Here is a 22,287-nt window from a genome sequence, read left to right on the forward strand (position 1 = left end):
TATATGCTTGAAAGTGGTTAAGATGGTAAATTTTACGTTATCTATAATTTACTATAATTTTTTAAAGATTCAAATAAATAAAGGGTCTCCTTCAAAATGAGGGCTTGCTAGAATGTTTCTGAAGGCATTTGCAATGGCCTCAAAAGCCAAGAGAGAAAAGGCAGGCAGAGCCCTTCCTCACTACCTCACACACCTTTGCTCTCTGAGGCAGGTTCATCATGGTGTCTGGCTTGAAGTCGTTCTTGTTCTTCCGGCAGAGCACGGCAGTGATGATGATGATGATGACCGTGACCACAGCGATGGGCGCCAGCACCGCGGCAATGATCCACAGGTTGTTGGGTGGATTCTTCACCACGGCTGTGGGAAAAGCAGAGGGAAGCACGTGACAAGGGACACTGGGAGGGGGAAAGTAGCCCCCACACCCCAGGTCCCAAGTCATGAGATGGTGAACAGGGTTTGGGATCAGAAAGGCCCTTGCCTTGGGCAAGTTACTCAAGATCTCTGAGTCTCTGCTTTCTCATCTGTAAAATGGGGCTATCACTTTGTGAAGCATCAGAGAGATGAGGTACATGTGGAGCTTTGGTGTGGTCCCTAGTAGGTGCTCAATAAATATTGAGCCTTCATTATTATTAAGAGAAAGAGGAAGATGGATTGTATCCATTTTCCCTACAGGTGATGTCCATGAATCCAAAGAGAAGAGAGAAGACATCTGAGGGTCATAGTTGGACTGCAGGCAGGAGGCAAAGGCCACAGAGAGATGTCTCTAAAACTGTAGTGAAGTCACCTCTGAGTGAACGATAAATAAACATAGCTGAGTAGATGATCTATGCCCACCAAGGGTTGGTTGGGGCAGCTTGGAAATGCCTTGGTCTGATCATAAGGATCAGGTTGCTCTCAAAGCCAGAGTAAAGAGTAACCAAAGCTATTGTCAGTAGGAAGAATGTGTTATTAGCACAGGAGCTGCTTCTTTGGAGGTGGGGTTGGAATTAATTAACCTGCAAAGGACAACAGGGTGATGGTCATGCTCTCTATCAGGATAGGGGTTAGGGTCACACAGGTGTATACATCTGTCAAAACTCATCAAATGGTATACTTAAGATCTGTACATTTTACTCTAGGTAAATTTTACCTGAACATCAGAAACAAGTATTGAATTCTAGGCAATGATATGCATGCTCAAGTGTTTAGGGTTGAAGTCTGCTGATGTTTGCAACTTACTCTGAAATGCATCAATAAAAAATAAGATGGATGAATGGCTGGACAAAGGGACAGATAGATAAATATGTGATAATGAAAGAATAGTAAAATGCTAATTGTGGAATCTAGGTGGTGGGAACACGGGTGTTCACTGTACGGTTCTTTCAAATTTTTGTAAAGCAGGCTAGGAATATGTAAGAAAAAGAAAAAGTCCTTGGCGTGAGATGGATGAGTCTCCCCCATGATCATTGGCGGGGAAGCTTGGAAGATACTTTCGTCCAATCAAAAAGACCAATATGTTCTTAGAACTGGAGTAAACGTAACAGTAACCAAAACAATCGTCTAGAAAAAGAAAGAGTTATTGGAAGGGAGTGGGTCCACAGGTAATCTAGAAAAGAGAGCCAAAGGGCAGGCAAGAACTTGTCCATGTCATAGGAATGGGCCCCAACTGGCAGATGTGGGGAATCCAGCTAGGGTAGGTCTATCCTCGCGAACAAGATGGCCACAACTGGCTGTTTCAGCTTGGTGATACTGTCCCCTAATCCCACCCAAGTTTTCTGCTCTCCTACAACCTAGATGATCTCAGAGAACCATGGCTTTAAATACCATCTATGCTGACGATGTTCGGGGGTAGATCTCTAACCAGGACCACTACCCTGAACTCTGGATTCCTATATCCAACTGCTAACTCAATCTCCAATTGGATACTTAAGAGATATCTCAAATTTATTATGTCTAGAACCCAACTCTCAATTTCTCCCCCAAACCCATTCTTCTTGTGATAAGTCTTCAACCCAACAAACTGCAATTCCTTCCTTTCAGTTGCTCCAGTCAATACCTTTGCCATCAATGTTGACCCTTCCCTTTTATTCTCACCCATCATCCTATTCATTGACAAACCTCGTCATCTCCAACTTCTAAATGAATCCACAATCTGTTCACGTCTTTCTATTGCTGCTCCCACTGTGGTCCAAGCTACCAACATCTCTCATTGAATTACTGCAATGGCCTCCTACTTTGTCCCTTGTCCTCTATAGTCTATTGCAACAGAGCAGCAGAGTGATCCTTTAGAAACTCTGATGACACACTCTACTCAAAACTTTCCAGAGGCTCCCCCTCCCCTCAGAGTAAGGGCCAGAGTCCTCATAATTTCTAAAAGACACCCTGGTTACTTCTCTGGCCTTACAGCCCACTGCTCTTCCCTTAACTCACTCTGTTCCAGCCTACCAACCTCCTACTGTTCCTCAAATGTGCTGGACATGCTCCTGTCTCAGGACCTTTGCACCAGCTTATTCTTCCACCTAGAGTGCTCTTCACCTAGACATCCATGGCTCCCTCCCTCACTTCTTTCAGGGCTCTAAACAAGTGTCAAATAGCAATCCCTGCCCCTGGAATTCTCCATCCCCCTCATCCTACTTAATTTTTCCTTTAAACAGTGCCTCTCAAACTGGTGCATGCCAATCGCCTGGGAATCTTGTTCAAATGTACAATTCTGATTCTGTGAATTGGGGTGAGGCTTGAGATTCTGCCTTTCTAACAAGCTCCCAGGTGGGGTCTGTGCAACAGGCCCCCAGGCCACACATGGAATGGTAAGGCTCTAAAGTACGCATTGCTGTCTGACACGATACATTTGTATTTACTCCTCATCTATCTCTTGACTCTCCACTAAAATGTACACTCCAAGAGAGCAGGGAGGTTTTTTTTTTTCTCTTGTTCACTGCTACACTCCCAGGGCCTGGAACAGGGCCTTGCACATAGTAGGTGCTCAATTAAAAGTTGAACGAATATATAAATGAAACTCCATTAGCCCTGTTGCAATTTGGCTCCCCATATAGGTTTTCATATGGCAAAAAATAAGGGCCACTTAAAGGAGAAGTCCCATCTCTTTGGCAGTTCTAGTCTATATTTTAAATTAATATACTACCAATCTGGTTTATATACCAGTCTTTTATAAGTCTGCTTAGCATAAGTTGGTCCTCCTGATCCTGCTGAACTCTGAGGGCTCTGAGACCCACAAAGCTGAGCACAAGACTCTGGAATACTTCAGAGACCCCACTGGTAAGTGACACATGATGAGTCAGTTGGTCTTTCTCTCTGACTTCAACCACCCTTTCTGACTTCAGTTGGTACCTCATTAGCCAAGATCTGCCTCTCATCCGGCAGCACTTGGATCTGGAGTTCTTTAGTATAAAAAAACTTCTTTTCCATAGTTTTTATCAATCGGTGATTAATCACATTATTAACTTCTGAAAACAGCTCAGTAGATAATGTGCTTCTGTTGACATCAAATATTTAATTGCTACTGCTTTTAGTAATTTGGTATTTACAAGTGAGTTTGATGCCATTAACATTTTTTAAAGCTTAGGGTTTCCATGGAAAATAACCATATGCCTCTTTTGGCTATGCTATTCTATCCTGGTGAAGAAAAATATATAGTGTATCAGAACATGATACCCTAAATATATATTTCATTAGCAAGGGTTAATATTTACACGTGTCCTTCTTCTACTTGGCTTCATCATTTTGGTATCTATGTTCCTTCTCGGTGCAGTATGTAAAATCCTTTCACCTCTATTTAAATGGAAAGAGAATACATTTATCTTATGTACATTAGTAAATTCATTTAATGGTCAAAGAGATAGTAAAGCTAGGTCAGCTGAAATCATTCAAACCCAATGCGTTCATTGGCACAGTGATCTAAAACTGCAAAGTCATATACAGAAGTGAAGAGGCAAGAACAGCTATTTCATTTGCAAGAACTTGGGTAGAAAAAGGGTAACAAAGGGCAGCAACATGTTCTGAGCTTCCGCTGTGCATGAGGCACTGTGATAGGTTTTTTTGCTCAGGTGCTATTCTTATCCTCAATTTGCAGATGAGGAAACTGAGCCCCAGGGAGGTTCGGTGGTTTTATGCAAAGTAATCTCTCTGAAATACAGTTTGTCAGTTCTAAGTTGGAATGGAGGTGTGTGTGTGTGTGTGTGTGTGTGTGTGTGTGCAGGGGAGGGTATGGTCCAGAGCCCAGCCACTGGTGAGCAGTCAGCTCATGTCACTCTCCTGCCCAAACACTCCCGTGGCTCTCATTCCACTCGGGGTATGGCCGTTGTGGCTGTAGTAACTGTGGTCCCTCACCTGCACCCTGACCTCATGGCTGCCCCTCTCGTCCATCAGTGACATCCTCGCTGGGTCTCAAACCTCCCCCTCTGCCTTGTCTCTTGGTAGCCTCAGCTGGTTGCTCACAAATCTTCTTCTTAACCCCTCAACTATTTAAAATCAGGACCTTTATCTCTTTGACACCCCCCTGGCCTTCCCTGCTTCATTTTTCTCCATGGCACTTACGAGCATCTAACATTTTACTTACTTATTTTGGTTATTTGATCTGCCCATTCAGAAATAGAAGCTCTGGAGGGCAGGGGTTTTGTCTGCTCATTCACTGCTATATTTCCAGTGCCAGGAGAGTGCCAGGCACATAACAGGTTCTCAAAAATATTTGTCGAAAGACTGAATGAACACAAACCCCCTTCGCCAAAGGATCAGTCTATCGCTTTCTTAAAGTGACATTTTTTGCAACAATGTCTGACGACCAGGTAAGGTAAACCAATCCCCGCTCTGGTCAGCCTCAGTAGGGGGAGAATTTTCCCTGCTCCAGCAGCTGGATCACTGCTGTGAAGGGCGCCTCACTCCAGATCCTGCAGATGGAGCAGGTGAAAACCTCCATCAGAAACATGGCCGATTCTGTAGCAGTCGCTGCTGCCCATTACTCAGAGGTGATGGGGGGCGAGGGGGTATTGCATGCTCCATCGTAGGGCACTGCACCCTGGCCCTAGTGATTCAGAAGACACTAGAACGCACAGAACGTTAACACTCCCTTCAGAGGGACAAGGTGTTCGTTCAACACCACGATTCTCCATTGAAGGTGTTGATCTCAGGTTCACATTGCTGGCTGATTTCAAAACTATTAAGAGCAAATGAGATTTAAAACATCTCCGCTCCTCCTCTTCTTCATTGGTCTTAGCTTCCTCCTCATCAGATCCTGAGTATGGAGGCATTTCCCAGGGTCTGTGCTCCAGCTCTACACCATCCCAGACCCTCAAATTTTCTCTGGGAATTTATTTCTAACCCATATCTACAACATTCTCAAAACATATAGTGTTAACTTTAACCTCTCTCCTGAGATCTAGGCTTGAATTCCCACAGCTTTCCTAAACTTGGACCTCAATATCCCAATAGCACCCCCCATATTCCAACAACACCCCCTTGAAGTCCCAAAAGCACCCACTCAATATTCCATAACATATCCTTGATGTCCCAACAGCATCCCCTCGATGGTCAAAGACAAATGAGATGTCGTATGCGCTTTCAGAGAGCTCAGGAGGGACAGAGAGTGAAAACAACTCATCTGCCACATGTGGTAAGGGCAGTGGAAGCATCTAGAACTAAGGGAGACAAGGTCGGGGTCCCCTGTGTGGCTGAAGCACAAGGCAGGAAGGAGAGAAAAAGAGGCTGGACGGCTGGAACAGGGACTATGGCACCAGGTCGTGAAAGGACCTCAACTTCTGTTAAGTATCTGCAGTGAAGGGCTTGGAAGGCCCACTTAAGAAGTTCAAATTTTATTCTGTGGACAATGGAGAGCCACCAAATATTTTTTGAATGGAGTAGATGTGAGATCAGAATCGTGTATTATGATGACTCTAGTTACAGTATGGACAGTACATGAATGGCGGAACGACTGAGGTTGAGTCATTTGGGAAGGACCCACAAAGTCCAAGAAGAGGCAACGATGAAATGGAGAGAAGGAAACACACGTGTGAGTTATTACCGTGAAAGCAACAACGAAGAGCCGTGGCGGGGGGGGCGGGGGGAACAGCAGCTTTGCAGACAGGTATAGTCAAGCCTCTGATGATCCCCAGACTCTCATTTCCAAAACGCTCCATGCGTGTCCTAATCTGATTCAATCTCTCTCTCCTGCCCATGCTCTCCAACTTTCCACTGTTCCCCATCAACCACCATCGGCAAAGTCCCCACAGCCTCAACCTCTCCTCCTGATACTCCATTCACTTCTTGCTCTTAATAAAGCCAGCTCCCCTTTCCTGCCCCTTCCCAAAGTACCACAAGGCCTGGAAGTGAGGAGGTCCCGGGACTGACTGATCGGTCAGCATCGAGGACGGGCTGGGGACAGGAGAAGCGATGGAAACAATGAAATGGGTTTACATCTTCCGTGAATTATGGGGGACATCTGGGGATCCAGAGGTGACTGCAGTGAGGGGGAGGCAGCTTCAGAGGCTCTGGGATTTTGAGAGAGTAGAAGAAATGGTTTGGACAGAGCAGCGAAGCCTGAGGAGGATGGAAGCCCTGCCAATCTTACGGTATTTCTCTCATCAGTTTGCAGAGTCTCAGTGTGTACTGTCGCACCCTTGCTCAAATTCCCCAGACACAACCACAGCCTCAGCTGCCAACCTCACCTCATTCTGTCCCAAGAGAGCAGAAACAATCACAGAAAACGTCCTCGGGCGTCCATGACCAAAGGGACCCCCTGACTGGCACCCACAGCCCCGGACTTTGCTTTCCCTCCCAGCGCACAGACTCCCTCACGGAGTCTGACTGCTTTCACCTGTGTCGCCTTGTCCACTTAAAGACTTCACCCCAAGACAGATCTTGTGTCTCTTCTTCACCTACTTCTCCCTCTCCACTACAGTAACACATCAATGGTCAACCATACCCCACGACCTCCCATGTTCCTCTCCAGCAAGTGCACCCAATCTTGTCCCCTTTGCTGTCCCTACATCCCCACCACCGTCTCTCCTCAATCCCCGCTGGCCAAGCATCTCCACCACCTCTGCCGGGAAACCACTCCTGCCAAGGTCACCAACCATTGCCAATTTTACCAAGTCCAGTTCCCTTCTGTCCTTATAGTAGGCTGCCTCTCAAGAATAGAAGTTGACACCGTAGCTCACTTCCTTCCAGGACATTCCTTTCTTTGCTTATTTCTGGACCCTCCTCTCTTCCTGGGCTTCCTCCCATCTCCCTGGCTGCTCCTTTGCAGTGTCCTTTGCTGGCTCCAGCTCTTCCTTCCTGTGGATTCTCCAGCTATGCTCATGGCTAATCTGGCTCATCTCACCTGCTCCCTTAGCTCTATTTGTCACCTGTGTTGATGACTCCGGGGTTCTAGCTCCTGAGCTCTTCGTGGCTATCTGACAGACATCTCAGCCCTAACGTGGCCAAACCAAACTCTCAATTCCATCTCCCCACTCTCACTCCGACTCCAATAAACCTCTTTCTCTCCCGTCTCTCAACAAATGATACCAGAAGCAGCACTCAAGCAAACACCTGGGAGTCATGCTTGATTCCTCTGACCCTTACCTCCTCCCACCACACACAGAATCCATTATCTTGCCCCTGAGTTCTGTCCCCGCCAAAGATCCCGAATCCATCCACTTCTCTGGTCTCTACCTCTAACACCTTTGCCTCTCTCCTGGGCACCTGTCATGGTTTTCACTCCTGTCCTCTACCATTCATTCTCTAGCTGGAGAGGGAGAAAGAGCTGAGGATGGAACCCTGGGGAACTCACATAAAAAGGGTGCAGCAAAACTGATGAAGCAAGTAGCTGACCTGACCAGACATGGGCATGGAGCCCACAGGGAGGGAAGGACAGAGGCACAGAAGAAGAGACTCTGGGTTAAAAACGTCATTTCAAAGCCGAGATTGCACAGGCTGGCCATCATTTCTAGGCACAGTGTGTCTGTGAGAATGTGCAGGCCAAGAAGTGAATCTGCATCAACATGGAAGCCAGACTCACCCCGGATGAAGGCAGGAGATGAGCACGAGAGGAAAACCATGAGCTAAGAGTCAGGTTCTTTAGGAGTGTGGACACCAGCTAGGAAATCAATAGGGTAGGGAATGATGACCTTCCATGCCCGGATGCTCAGCAGGCTGCCAAATCTAAAATGTCTACCATGTGGTCTCTCACCTTTGTCACCGACCCCCACCTTGCTTTCTTTCTAAGTGTCGTTTGGGTCCCCAACACCTGGGTCACCACAGAGCCTCCTCACTAGTCCTGCTCCTCTCATCCTGGGCACTGCTGACAGGTGAAGCTCCCTAAATACTGGGTGGTTCTAATGACGCTACTCCCCTGCACAGAAATCCTCAATAGCTCCCCACAGCCCATCATATCATGCACGATCGCCTTCTCCTGTCGTCCAAAGCCCCAGTCTCGCAAGCAATACACCTCTCTGAGCTCATCAGCTCTTCCTCGTGTTTCTGCTCTCCAGGCCGCTTGGATCCCTTGTTTTTCAAGCACGTCTGGCACGTCTCACCTCCCTTCCTTTGCTCATGTTGCTCCCTCTTTCTGGAATACACACCCTTCCTCTCCTCCTGCTGAAATCTTAGCATGTAACACAGTGGAAAACACATGTTTGAGGTCAGATAGATCCAGATTCATATCCTGGCGACCCAAGTACCAGTTCTCTCTAAAGTTAGTTAACTTTCCTGAGCCTACGTTTCCACATCTGGAATTTGGAGCTGAAGAAAGTTGCCCCAGGGAGAGGAGAAAGTGAGAAAAGCTATGTAAGGCAGCAAGCTTAGTACCTGCCACAGAGAAGGCAACCATTGTTTTTCATACCCTTTCTCTGTCCATTCTTTCTGGGTGGCCCTTCAGAGCAGACTGTCCCTCCCCTGAGCCCTGGATCACTCAGCCTCCTCACTGCACTTCCCCGCATTCTGCTCCTTTATATCTGCATTAACTCCTTCTCTGCTCCTTAAAGACAGTGACCAGGTCTTGCCCACTTCTGTATGTCCGCTAGCATGGAGCACAGTTCATGCAGGACTCCATAAATGCTTAGTGAATCAAATTATCTTTAATTCCCCTGCAGACAATATAATCTCAGCCATGGTGATTTTTCTAGGAGAAAGCGTGGGTAGGATTTGAAGCAAAGCAATATCATTATCATCATCCTAATATCCAAAACATATCCCTTACCCAAAACCTATGGCTTTAAACAACACAGGAAATAGTTGACTGGTTTAAGAAACTTCTAGAACACAAATATGTTTAGCTCCAGGTCCATTAACGTGAGTTTGGGGCATCACTTTAATTTGCAGGAAACATTTAATGGCGTTAAAAAAAATAATGAATGGAAAGACTATCCCCTTACGGTCAGCTTGCAGAAGGACAACATGATGCAGGGTCAAGGCCATCCTTTGGGAGTCAATGGTGCTCAGGATCTTGGCAGCTGCAGTCCCCAGCAAAGGCTTCCCGTTGTACAGGGTGTAGTAAGTCAGCTCCGCTGGGTCCTTGGGTCCTGGCACGCGCTGCATCTTTACCATCTTTCAGAAAAAGAGAGGCCATGTTTACGGGGCATCTTGCACCAACCCTGCAATCACCTGGGCGATCCGCAGGCTCTCTCCCAATTGCTGAAGCCTTCTGTGGCTAATAGGACCCACAACGTATATTTTAGACATCAACCTTTGTGTACCTCCCTATCACCAGCATCTCAAGAAGCCCTGCTATTGCTGGACGGGGGAGACAGGGAGGAGAAAAAGGATTTGAAAATAGGAACATCTGGAAAGAACAGCTTGAGACCGGAGAAGAAAATGCTAAAATGGTGATGACTTCCAGCCTCCAGAGAACCCTGGCCTCATTTGGAAATAGGCCTGCACATTAATTCAGGGCATGTTAGGTTATTCTCAAACAAGATCTCTAATTTCAAACTCCTGCAATTGCCAAAGAGGAAAAAAAATGAACTTATATGTCCGTAATTCAAAAGATCTCTGATAAGAGCAGGACTTGGAGACTCAAAGTTCTTTTTCTAAAATAACCTTTGTTGCTTTTTCCTCCTGTACAAGTGATACATATTCACTACAGAAAATTTGAAAACACAGAAAAGCATCAAGAAATGAAATAAAATAAAAGCAATTTGTAATCCCTCCACCGCAAGCTAACTACATTATTTTGGAGCATTTGCCTCTATTCTTTGTTTTTTTCCACACAAACCTTTTATTTATTATTTTACAAAATTATTTATCATATTCTCTATATAGAATCACACATTGCTATTTTTACTTGCATCCTTAGGTGACCTTAAATGTAACAAAAACATAAATGTTAACTTCTACACAGCATTCCAATGCACACCTCATAAACTTACTTAGCAAATCACTTTTTGTCAAACACTTAAATTGTTACTCATTTTTCAGTATTGTAGCTAATTGATCATCATTATAAATACATAAAACATAAATTTTTATATCTACATAATGTTCTATATGCATGCCTCATAAACTCAACTAACACTTCATTTTTGAACGGTTAGTTTGCTATCAAGTTTTCACTCCTATAATTAACAACTGATAAACATTATAGTATAGTATAGTATTTTCCAAAGTATATATTACAGATTATGAGCTTCACAGGATATTAAAAGATATTACAGAAATGTTTATAGCAATACTGGTCACAACAGCAAAAAAAAAAAAAACCCTGAAAATTCAAAAGTCACTGACAGTAGAATGGATTAATAAGTTATGGTAATAGTCACACAACGGAATATAGAGTAGTATAAATACTGAGGCTATTTGTATCAATATGGGTGAATACAAAAGCCTGATAATGAGCAAAAGGAACAAATCACAGAATATAAAATTCAAACGCAGGCAAAACCAAATGATGTACTGTTTAGGGAAACACATGTGGATGGTAAAATCTACACAGAAAATACAGGTACGACTTAAAACAAAATTCAGAAGCACACTCAGCTCTGATAGATAGGAAGGGAGTATGTATAATCAGAGAAGACACATAAAAGGCTTCTGGGGTAAGGTAAGGGGAATGTTCTTATGCTTTGGGTTGTGGCTTCCTTTTATTAGTGTTCTTTGAAGCCTACCTGACTTTATACTCCTGTGTATGTCTGTGTATGTCTTCACAAAGGAAGGTATCTGAATAGTCAACAAGCATATACAAAATGCTCAATGGGGAAATTAAAAGCAAAACCGCAAGACACCACTATCACCCAGCAGAATGATTGAAATAAGGGCTGACAACACCAAGTGTTGATGAGCATGAGGAGTAACTGGAACTCTACATCTGGTTGGAGGGAGTGTAAAATGGTAAACTTTGGAAAAAGGTCTAGCGGTTTCTCACAGAGCTAACATACACCAACCCTAGGAACCAGCAATTCGACTCCTACACACTCAAGAGAAATGAAAATATATGGCCGTAGAAAGACTTGTAGAAGATTATGCATAGCAGCTTTGTTTATAGTAGCTGAAAACTGGAAAAAGTCTGGGGGTCTCTCAACAGAAAAATGGGTAAACAAACTGTAGTATATTCAATATAAGGGGATATTACTGAGCAATAAAAAGGAATACACTCCTGAATAACACAACATGATGATGAACCTAAAAACACTACATTGAGTCAAAAAAGCTTTATGCAAAAGAGAATATACTTGTGTATATGAGGTTCTAGAATAGTCCAAACTGATCTATGGTATGGAAATGAACATGTTATCGAAACTAGATAGGGAGTTTATTGGTGTTTGCTATATAATTTTTTCACTTTTGTGTGAGTTTAAAAATGTTCATAATAAATTATTGGAGAAATATAGGTATTACTAAATATAAGGTTCTTATTGGCACTTAAATTTATGAACCAGTACGCTGAACAAAATTAAGGAATTTCTTTACTGCAGGTCTTTTGAGAGTCTTTGATATGCCAATAGGGCCTCCGGAATCTTCAAGAAGGGGCTACAGGATGAAGCCTTGCCCAAACTGATGTGGCCATAGAGCCCATTTGGCCCAGGGCACCTTATAGGACCATTTTTTTGGACACTCTCTGAGAAACACTGCTCTGTTCTCTCGTCTTTGTGTTCACCTCTATCTCCTCAAAATGAATTTCCAGGAGTAAGTTTGTGACTGTCTAGGAGGTTCTTGTCTAAATTGCTCACTTATTCTCCACAGAGGTCATACCCATTTACTGGGTTTGAAAGTGCCCATTTCACTGCATCCTCACCAACCCTGGATAGTACCATTATAAATCTTTGGTAGGTGAAAATGGTAACTTGTGGTGGTTAAAATTTGCATTACTTTGATGGCAAATGGAGTTAAACATTTAAAAAATGTTTACTGGTGGGGCGCCTGGGTGGCTCAGTTGTTAAGCGTCTGCCTTCGGCTCAGGTCATGATCCCAGGGTCCTGGGATCAAGTCCCGCATCGGGCTCCCTGCTCCGCGGGAAGCCTGCTTCTCCCTCTCCCACTCCCCCTGCTTGTGTTCCCTCTCTCGCTGTGTCTCTCTCTGTCAAATAAATACATAAAATCTTTAAAAAAATTTTTTACTGGTCCTATATATTTCTTCTTCAGACTCAATTTTTCAGATATGTTCACTAGAGAAATATCTTTACATTCTAGACATATACATTTCCATATTCATGAAAGTGGCTCATCTTTTAAAATTATCTGAGCCCAGCAAAAAGCCCTCTGCATGGAAGGAAGATGTAAGCTATGTAGAGTGAGTTTTATTTGGGAAATTCAGGCATGTCATTCCTGTCCCTTCTGGGAGAGGAGGTAAGGACACTGTTAGTACAACCAGGTAGAAGGTGAATGGGCATTCAAATATTTAATAACTTCATTCAATTTCAATTTCGTAGCGAATTCTTCTTCCCAAGATTTCTCCAAGGGTGATGTGAGAAAGTGATCTGCAGACTCTATAAAGTAGGGATTTGCAGAAATAAATCCCTACTTACTTCACTCAGACTTTCCAGGCAGCTATGGAGCCAAGCACATCGAGTACTCAGAAGAAATGAGGAAAGACTACCTTGCTGGGCTCTTTTCAATATGTAAAATGTGTTAGGTTTCTTAGGTTTACAAATAACACCAGGATTATAGGGTCGTTCTTTCTCCCCCGTCAGCTAGGCAAATCCCATTTCACTGTCTGAGTCTCAATGGTTTCCTGTTATTTGGAGAAGCGTGACTTATAGGGCTCACATGGACCCCACAAACAGTAAATCATAACCCAGCATGAGAACTTAACTGTGCCTTTACCTGGTCCCAGGCTGTCACAGACCACAAAGACTCAGATGGAGAGCAACATCTAATAGGACAAGGGGCCCTATTCACCAACTGTGAATGGAGGACCTCGAGTCTCCCCCAGGGGCATGATGCTTGACTCAGGAAGGGAAGTGGGTTCCAGAAAACGGGTTGTTTGTACTTTCAAAATTGCCTGGGGGCACAATCTGCAGACAGATTAGAGTAATGCCTGTAATTTCCTTTAAAACGTTTCCTCTTAGACACTGGGATATCAAGCATATGTGTTTGGGTTAAGTTACACCCTCCATGCGGCAATTGCCAATCACGAGTTCACACCCCAGGGGCAGTCTGCTAGATTCCAATTAGGAAGCCCACACTCTGGAGGCAGCCACCAGCCCTGCTTCTGTACTTTGACACCTTGCTCCACAGAGCTTTGCTAATTAGCATAACAAACATTAGCCATCCGTTCTCAGCAAAATTAGTGGTATTCAAGATATGTGGACTCGCTAGAATGTGCTAGAGATGCTCCCACTCTGGCTTGAACGTAATAAAGAATCTAAAGAAGCGTGGTGCCTCTACCTTGGGATGGCCAAGGTGTCTGTTGGGTTCCCTCTGAAGCAGACTCTGAGTTGAGTGCTTGTAGCTTAGCTGGGAGGCACAAGGAACTGACTGACAGGAGGTGACCCAGGGGGGTGGGAGGGAACTAGCGAGAGGTACATTATTAATCTAGTTACCACAGCGGGCAGCTAAAGCTTAACTCCATGGGAAAGCTCTGGCAATTACTGAACACATACGTTTTCGGAATTCCCCTAGCCAGGAAGCAAGAGGGCTGTTGTAGGCACACCCCCCACCGCTCATGAACTCGCACGCACTTGCGGCCAGCCGCGGTATGGACCAAGGGGGTTCTGGCATCTCAAGAGCTGCCCTTCGATAAAGGTGCGTTTGACAGAAATGGGAAGGGGGTTTGGGCAGTAGAGTCTGCTACAGCTCCCTCACCTCAGTTCCTGTGCTGTCCCCTGTCCGTTATGAATGTGGGGGGCTCTTTTTGTTGAAACTGGCTAATTAAGGATCACAGAATCCTGACCCTGGAAAATTGACTGGTGCGGCTGCCAAGCACAGGAGTGGTGGCGACAGGCCCGAAGGCCCCGAGCTCTAGGACTCCCTCCAGTCTCCAGAACAGGTTGGGGAGTAGTCAGTCTGTGCTTGCTTACTAATAACCTCTGTTTAATAAGTACGTGCCTGTGTACAGAATTTGTTCTGAAACCTTAGAGTCTAGGAGGGAGACGGGGGGGGGGTAGCTCACTCTCACCCTCCTCCATGATTCTGATGGTCATGACCATGAGCCCCCCAAACCTACGAGCCGTGTTGATGGAATGCTCCTCACACAGCATGGTTTACTTAGTCTCAGGACGCTCCCACACATTTATCAGAAGACCCCAGTGGCTTGGCACATACCCACCTGCACAGTGTAGCTTCCCAGGGTGGTGGCCCGTTTAAACCGCCGGCCTTGTTGTTGGGACATCATGAAGAGCTGGGCCAAGCGCTGCTCCATGACCCGGGCGAAGCTCTGGTTGTGCAGGCCCACCAGCGAATTGTCCACGCCCTGGAGCACTGTGGAGGCAGAAGGCAGAGGGGCTGCTCAGAGGACAGACTCCCCGCTGACTCAGAAACCACAACCACCCCCGGCCCTGCACTGGCCACGAACGGCCATGGGCCCTATCTCATGTTAGGCCTTGGCCATCCTTACCTCATTTCACCCTCACAACAGCCCCAGGAGTTAGGAATCACTGTCCTCATGTTATAGATGCCGAAAGGTTATGTGACTTGTCAAAAGTCATGCAGCTAGTAACCGGCACAATGAGGGTTCGAGCCCATGCTTATGGAACTCCAAAACCTGGGTTCCCTCCTCCACAAGCTGTGATATGCCTAATGCTGCTGTATTTAATCCAAACCTTATTTAAGATGTTCTGTGTTCTTAGAGACCATATGGGAATACAGCATGGCTGCAGGGATGACTAATTGGAAGCTTCACTGGTTCCCACTCGGAAGGCCTGCCTCAGGGCTACCCTTACCGCATTTTCCCTTCTCAGCAGCTTTGCTAGGGCATCAGAGCCCCATCCTGCAGCTCAGCTCCTCACACCAAGACAAGCCATCCTGTTCAGTGTCCTCATCTCTCCCCCCTCTATGGGGTCCCTTGAGGACACACCCCTACAGTGGCCCACAGCCTCTCAGGTACTCCCCTACTTGAGAGCAGGACAGTGTAATAGAAAGAGTGGGCGGGCACTTGCCAGTTGTGGGACTTCAGGCAAACCACGGGCCCTTTCTGAGTATGAGGCCTTGTCTATAGAAAGGGAGTAGGAAAGTCTATTCCTCATGGGCTGTAAGGTTGAAATGAGACAAGACGTACAAAGCAACTTAGCACAATGTCTGGTGCATAGAAGGTAAATGAAACTCCTCTTTCCAGCCTTCCTCCACGGCTGGGTTTCTTTTTATACCCTGGGCGATCTGGGTAGGTAAGGCATCGATGATGGACCTCCAGGCAATGGCTAGTGCATGCATGGAGGAGACCGCCATGAACACCAGGACCATCCTAGGACCGAAAAGCTCACTTACTACAGGAGCGACTTCCTTTTGCCATCAAAAACCCAAAGCCCAGTCCTTCCTCCAAGTCCCTTGGGAAATACACATCACCCCAAACACACAAACACTGCCTCCAAACAGTCAGCCCTGAAGTCAAAAAGGCTAAAAAAAATTCTCATTTTTTTTAAGGAGACAAAAACTTACAATGGGCTGGGGATGTAATACAAGATTTATCATTCCACAGAATTTGTTCTACCACAGTCCAGCCAAGGGCCATTAGTACCACCCATCTACAGGCATATGGAAATAGCCCGAATAGAAAGCACGTGTTGTTACTGTGAGCACGTTCTGAACAGAATGAGTTGCGTGATGCAGAGGATGACGCTGAAACCGATCAAGAGAAAAATAAAACCCACAGTTGAGTCTCCGAAATTACTTCTTTGAAGCCACAATTGCCAAATAATCCCCATGGAGGGCATAAAGCGGCTCTCTTTCTAGGGCCCTTGTGAGGAACCCCCAGCTCATCTGTCAGCAGAATTCCTGCAAACGGAGATAAGACAGGTCGGCACTGTTCCCTCCGTGGCAGGTCCTGGAGAGGCCCCTCAGAGTCCCCCTTGACACAGCTGTCAGGCTGAGGAAGGGCCAGCCTACCTCTTGGCTCCAGAGAGGAGAGCCACGTTCTTGCTGCTTCAAACATGCGCCTCTAGTAAAATTACACAACCACTGCTGAAAGATTACTTCTTTTTTTTTTCTTTTTAAAATCGGCTCGAGCCACGCCCAGTATGGAGCCCAGTGCAGGGCTTGAACTCACAACCCTGAGATGGAAGACCTGAGCTGAGATCAAGAGTCAGACGCTTCACCAACTGAGCCACCTAGCACCCCTGAAAGATGACTTCTAAGTTGGCCTCTCCTGACTACCAGACAAGAGTCAGAGTGGGGACACAGGACAGTCAAAGCACACCATCATGGGTTACTCTAAGGGGATCCCAGCGATGACTCAAGGGCCAACATCAAAGAAAGGGACAGTCAAAGCCCCCAGGTGATGAAAAAGTTCCAGAAATAGGGAGTGGTGATGGCTACACAGCACTGTGAATGTACTTAATACCACTGAATTGTACACTTATACATGGTTAGAATAGTAAATTGCATGCTATATGTATTTTACCCCAATTTTTTAAAATGAGGGAAAACAAAAACAAAACCAAACCACAGCCTTTAGGGAGGTGCAAGAGGCCGTGGACCCTCCCACAGGGCTACACGGAACCTACAGCTGGACAGTTCCCACATGCCTCACTGCTCTGTCTGCAAAGACAATGTGCACCCCCCCACCCCCGAGGCAGCTGGAGAAGAACTGGGGGTTGGAGCCAGGCGTCTGGCTTCACATCCTGGCTCCCCCTTACTGAGTACACTTGGGCAAGTCACTTAGTTCCTCTGGACCCTGGTTCGTCATCTGAAAATACAGGGATTATAATCTACTCCTGACTGTGTCATGGTGGAGAACAGATACTTTTATAAAAAAAAAATGCTTTGAGCAGAGTGCTACCAGGCACCTGAGAGGGTGCCCGTAAATGCCAGCTGATGTTGTTGCTCAAATGTGCCCCTTCCTGGTTAGACACATTTTTCCCAGAGGAAGAAATAACTGTGTTCCAGGATGCTGGCTCATTTCCTTTCCCCTGAGAAGTGCAGCGGGCCCCAGGCTCCCAGCCCTCTCTGCCCACCTAGAAGGGACTAGAAAGGGGCATGCAACTCTCAGAGCAGCCCAGAAACAGGAGGGGAGCTTGGACGCTGGCCCATGTGCTCAGGAGGACAGTAGCCCTTCAGCCAGGGCCCTGGCCACCCACACTTAGCCACCACTGACTCGCTTACAGGAGGCGGGCAAGTCCCCCGCTGTGTTCACAGGAGCTCTACAGAAGATTCAGTGGCTGTTACATCACTGGTCTCTTAGTCCTTCTTTATTTACAACTACACTGGACTCTAAAATTCCAACAATCAGCTCGGCCTGGTTCAGCTTCCTGTATTGGAGCTGAATTGTTTCATGTGTGGTTGAATCCCATACCTTCAGAGCCTATCTTCTCAGCAACTATCTTCTCCTTCCACAGGTGACAGAATGACACCCAGAGGGCCTGAGTGAGCCGTTCAAGGACACACTAGGTTAGCAGCAGCTGGGCTGAGACCAGAAGAAATCCTGAGACTGCTGGGTCTGGGATATTCTGATGCTGGTGATGCAATAAAGACAAGTGGATAAACCTAAGATGAACTCTGACCTCTGGAGGCAGCAATATTGAGTCTGTGAGTCTCTATCCTGCCCCATCTATACAACCCTGACCACGAGATCCATGGACAGCAGAGGGGGCTGCACGAAGCCCCCTAACTAAGCCACTGTTTTTCCACCAGTGAGGCACGCACGCTCAGGGAGGAGAGAAGTGTATAGAGTGCAAAAACATATTTTTTAAAAGATTTTATTTATTTGTTTGAGAGAGAGAGAGCGTGTGTGTGCATGAGCGGGGGAAGGGCAGAGGGAGAGGCAGAGAATCCCAACCAGACTCCATGCTAAGCATGGAGCCGGATGCAGGGTTTGATCTTATGACCCTGAGATCATGACCTGAGCCAAAACCAAGAGTCGGATGCTTACCTGACTGAGCCACCCAGGCGCCTCAAAACAAATTTAATGTAAGTTTAGTGGGAAAGCAGGTGGAAATATGTCAGGGTTTCATAATACCAACAACAGAAAGGAAAGTTGCTCCCTATCCGCTGAGCGGTTGGCAATGAGCAGAAGACAGAGTGCACATGTCGGATATTTGGGAGTGAAGGGTAGAGGGGTTTCAAGGAGCTGTGCCTCTGAGCCAGATGAACAAAGCTATCTTCATCTCAGGTCCCAATCTCCTACCTTCTGTAAATGATGGCCAAAGGCTGGTGGTGGCTGCACATGAGTGTAGAAAGTGGGTCTCGAGCCAAAGGGAAGGAAAGAGAGTCATGCTGAGACTGGTTCTCGCCCCTTCCACTGGCACTGATGCAACTAGCCCCAAACCCAGTGACAGAGGCCACTGTTTACTCTGATTACCAGCAGCAGTAACAGCAACAACATAAGCAAATGAGGGTCCATCAGTGGGTGGGCAGTGGGTGATGTCTCAGCATGATTTTGTGAAGGTTATGCCACTAAAACAGAGTCAGGGCAAGACCCAGGTACACGGGGAGGTTGTCAAGGACAGCCTGTGTTTAAGGGCAGATGTGTTACCATTTAATGTAAACCTTACACTTAATAGGAGAGACATCTGCAGGTTAAAAAGCAGCATCCCTGGTAGAGGAAACGTGATTCTGGAAGTGTTACATAACCTGCTGGTTCAAAAATGCATCTCCCTCTTGGGCATAAACTCTGCGTTTTTTTTTTGTTTTTTGTTTTGTTTTTTAAGAGAGAGAGCACCAGGGCGGTTGGTGGGGTGAGAAGCAGAGGCAGAAGGAGAGAGAGAATCTCAAGCAGACTCCATCCCAGCCCAGAACTCGATGCGGGACTTGATCTCACAACCCTGAGATCATGACCTGAGCCGAAACCAAGAGCTGGATGCTTAACCGTCCAAGCCACCCAGGGGCCCCTTTTTCCTTTTAAAATTTCTTTAGTTTGCCTTCTTAGCAGGTAAAATAATCTGCATAATCATGGCTCTGTGGGGGAGAACGAAATGTGATTTTCTGCCATTTCAGAGGTTTTGAGCAGGCGTCCTTGAGCAGGGGGTGTGTGCTCCTTTGTTAGGACTCTAGGCAGCAGCCTAGCCTAGCTACTGCTTGTTCGGGACAGCATGTGAGAGAGGGGATGGGGCAGGGATGAAGTCAGGCTTGCCCAGACATATCCTCCAGGACTTGTAGGCTCTTCCTCCCTCTTTGTTATGGGATGAATTGTGTCCTCCCAAAATTCATATGTTCAAGTCCTAACCCCCCCACCCTGTACCTCAGAAGGGGACTGTATTTGGAGATGAAGCCCTAAAAGAGGTGATTAGGGCAAAATAAGGTCATAACGGGTGGGCCCTAATCCAACATGCTGGGTGTCCTTATAAGAAGAGGAGGTTAGGGGACACACACACACACACACAGAGGGAAGACGTAAAGGAAAGATGAACATCTACAAGCCAAGGAGAGAGGTCTCAAGAAATCAACCTTGCTGACACTCTGATGTCAGACTTCCAGCCTCTAGAATTATGAGAAAATAAACTCCTGCTCCTGAAGCCCCAAAAGTCTGTGGTACTTTGTTATGGCAGCCCCACCAAGCTAATACCCTCCCCTGCCCCCCTCCACAGACAGCTGGGCTGGTCACTTCTCCCACAAACATCTGTCTTCTCTCTTTGCTCACAACCCTTGTTTCTGTAAGATTTCCAGAGCAACTGTCTGGCTTTGGAAAAACACAAACAAGAACTTTCTTTTGCTGTTTCATAAAGCTCAGCTGGGAAATGTCAAGGAAAAAAAGAAAATGTCACCCAAACACCCTTCTACTTCCATCCACCCTCACTGTCAGGACACGCCTGGGCTCCACCAGGATTACTGTAGGTGTGGGGCGTGTGCCAGGGGAGAGAGAAAAGTGCATGCCCAGCATTCTTCTGCCTTTCACTGGGGTTTTGTAGGGCAATGCGGAAAGGCTTACCACTTTAAATAAACAACCATTCCCATGGACGTCCACAGGTTACCGCCATACCTTCTTGATTGGTCTACGGTTGGCCAGTGGACTTTACAGGTTGCTGTTTTGAATGGTTATCTAAGATTCACCTTCAGTGATATCTTTTCTTAGCTTACTTTACCCACTTCTGGTCCTATGGAAGTAACTCTCTGACTTATAAGACAGGACCAAGGAAAATATGCTGATCTTATCACTGAATGGCATGCAGTTTTAATTATTATAATTATAAATATTATTTAGTTTTTGGGTCTTCTTTTGACACGCAGTTTTAAAAGAACAAACCAACCTGATAGGGGGAAAGGAGTAAAATAAGAGATTACCTGTAATTACCCAATAGTCTCTGGTTGTTTCTGATATATCAAGGTTGGGATATTCCAGCGCTAAAACAAATAAGAAACACACCAAATTAACTTTCACAGGTTTTATATGCAAATATTATTAAGGAAAAGGGACACATAGGTGACAAAATATCAAACATCTAAATTTGGCTTTAACATTCTCGGAGAACTCCAGGACCTACAGGCCAAAACTATCTAGCTGTTCTGAAAAGTAAAATACTCAGGAAAGGGCTAACTTTCAGACGAAGCATTTTCTAGGGTTTGTGAATTTCTGCTCTTTCTATTTTTTTCCATCAAAAGCTTCTTAAATGGAACGTCTTCATCCTCAAGACTCACAGCTAGAACATGTCTTACCTCCAGCTTTCTTTGTGAAAATTACCCAACCATCACTAATATTTTTAGGAATGATCATCTCTTGAATGGATTTTTCAAGGACTAAGTGTATTATTAGCCAAATGTTTGTGACAAACAGTCCCATATGTTTGCAGGTATAGTGACCATAAGGGTTAATTCATGGAAACGGTTTAGTGCAGTGCCTGGCATATAGTAAGTGCTCAATAAATCTTAGTTGTAATTATTAGACTATCAAGAGGAGGGATGCCTGGGTGGCTCACTGGGTTAAGCGGCTGCCTTCGGCTCAGGTCATGATCCTGGGGTCGTGGGATCGAGCCCCACATCCGGCTCCGCCTGCTTCTCCCTCTCCCTCTGCCTGCCACTCTGCCTACTTGTACTGTCTCTCTAACTCTCTGTCAAATAAATAAGTAAAATCTTTAAAAAAAAAAGAATATCAAGAGGAAAGAAAATAAATTCTTCACATGCTGTCATGTGATATAATGAATGCCATCTTTCATGAGATCATCTTTTCCATAAAATCCAGAGTCATCTTTCCTTACTACATGGCAATTCACAAAAGCCTGCCATTAAACATTCAAAAAAAATTTCTTAGTAGCTACTGTGTGCTAGGTACATCCACACACATATCATTTTATTTATTTACAGTATCACATGTAACCACAGAAGGAAATAGAAGCAATCGTGCTAATATGTGTTTTAAAACAAAAACAAAAACCTTGACCAGTGACCTTGAGAAATTATTTTTGTTTTAAGATTTTATTTATTTTTTGACACAAAGAGAGACACAGCGAGAGAGGGAACACAAGCAGGGGAAGTGGGAGAGGGAGAAGCCGGCTTTCCGCCGAGTAGGGAGCCCGATGCTGGGGCTTGATCCCAGGACCCTGGGATCATGACCTGAGCCGAAGGCAGACGCTTAACGACTGAGCCACCCAGGCGCCCCGAGAAATGTATTAACAATTAAATTTAACAACACAAATCTTGACTTCCTTTGGCTACCAAGTAAGCGTTTGGGTACAAAATGTAGGCTGCATTGTCTTCCGAGTCTATGCCTCCTGCATGGTAATGAGGATTATGTAACTGAAGCATCAGAGGGAGGCAGGCTACGAGACTGACTATGGGGACTTCATCCAGTGAAGCCACGATG

The 22,287-nt window shown here is 45.7% G+C and overlaps 1 protein-coding gene across 1 annotated transcript in view; it reads right to left on the reverse strand.

The window, feature by feature from the left end:
* The window catches only part of KIAA1549L (KIAA1549 like), a 258,248-nt gene that overhangs the window by 76,438 nt on the left and 159,523 nt on the right, over window positions 1-22,287 (reverse strand). Inside the window, exons 8-11 of the mRNA XM_088017490.1 lie at window positions 20,772-20,831; window positions 14,671-14,822; window positions 9,345-9,516; window positions 194-357 (exon numbers count right to left, since the gene is read on the reverse strand). Of these exons, the coding sequence (XP_087873616.1) occupies window positions 194-357; window positions 9,345-9,516; window positions 14,671-14,822; window positions 20,772-20,831 (548 nt within the window). The remainder of the gene's footprint in view (window positions 1-193; window positions 358-9,344; window positions 9,517-14,670; window positions 14,823-20,771; window positions 20,832-22,287) is intronic.

The sequence above is a fragment of the Eumetopias jubatus genome, unplaced genomic scaffold (genome assembly GCF_037043125.1).
Source record: "Eumetopias jubatus isolate StellerSeaLion01/CBP00866 unplaced genomic scaffold, mEumJub1_p1.0 scaffold_13, whole genome shotgun sequence".
Lineage (NCBI taxonomy): Eukaryota > Metazoa > Chordata > Mammalia > Carnivora > Otariidae > Eumetopias > Eumetopias jubatus.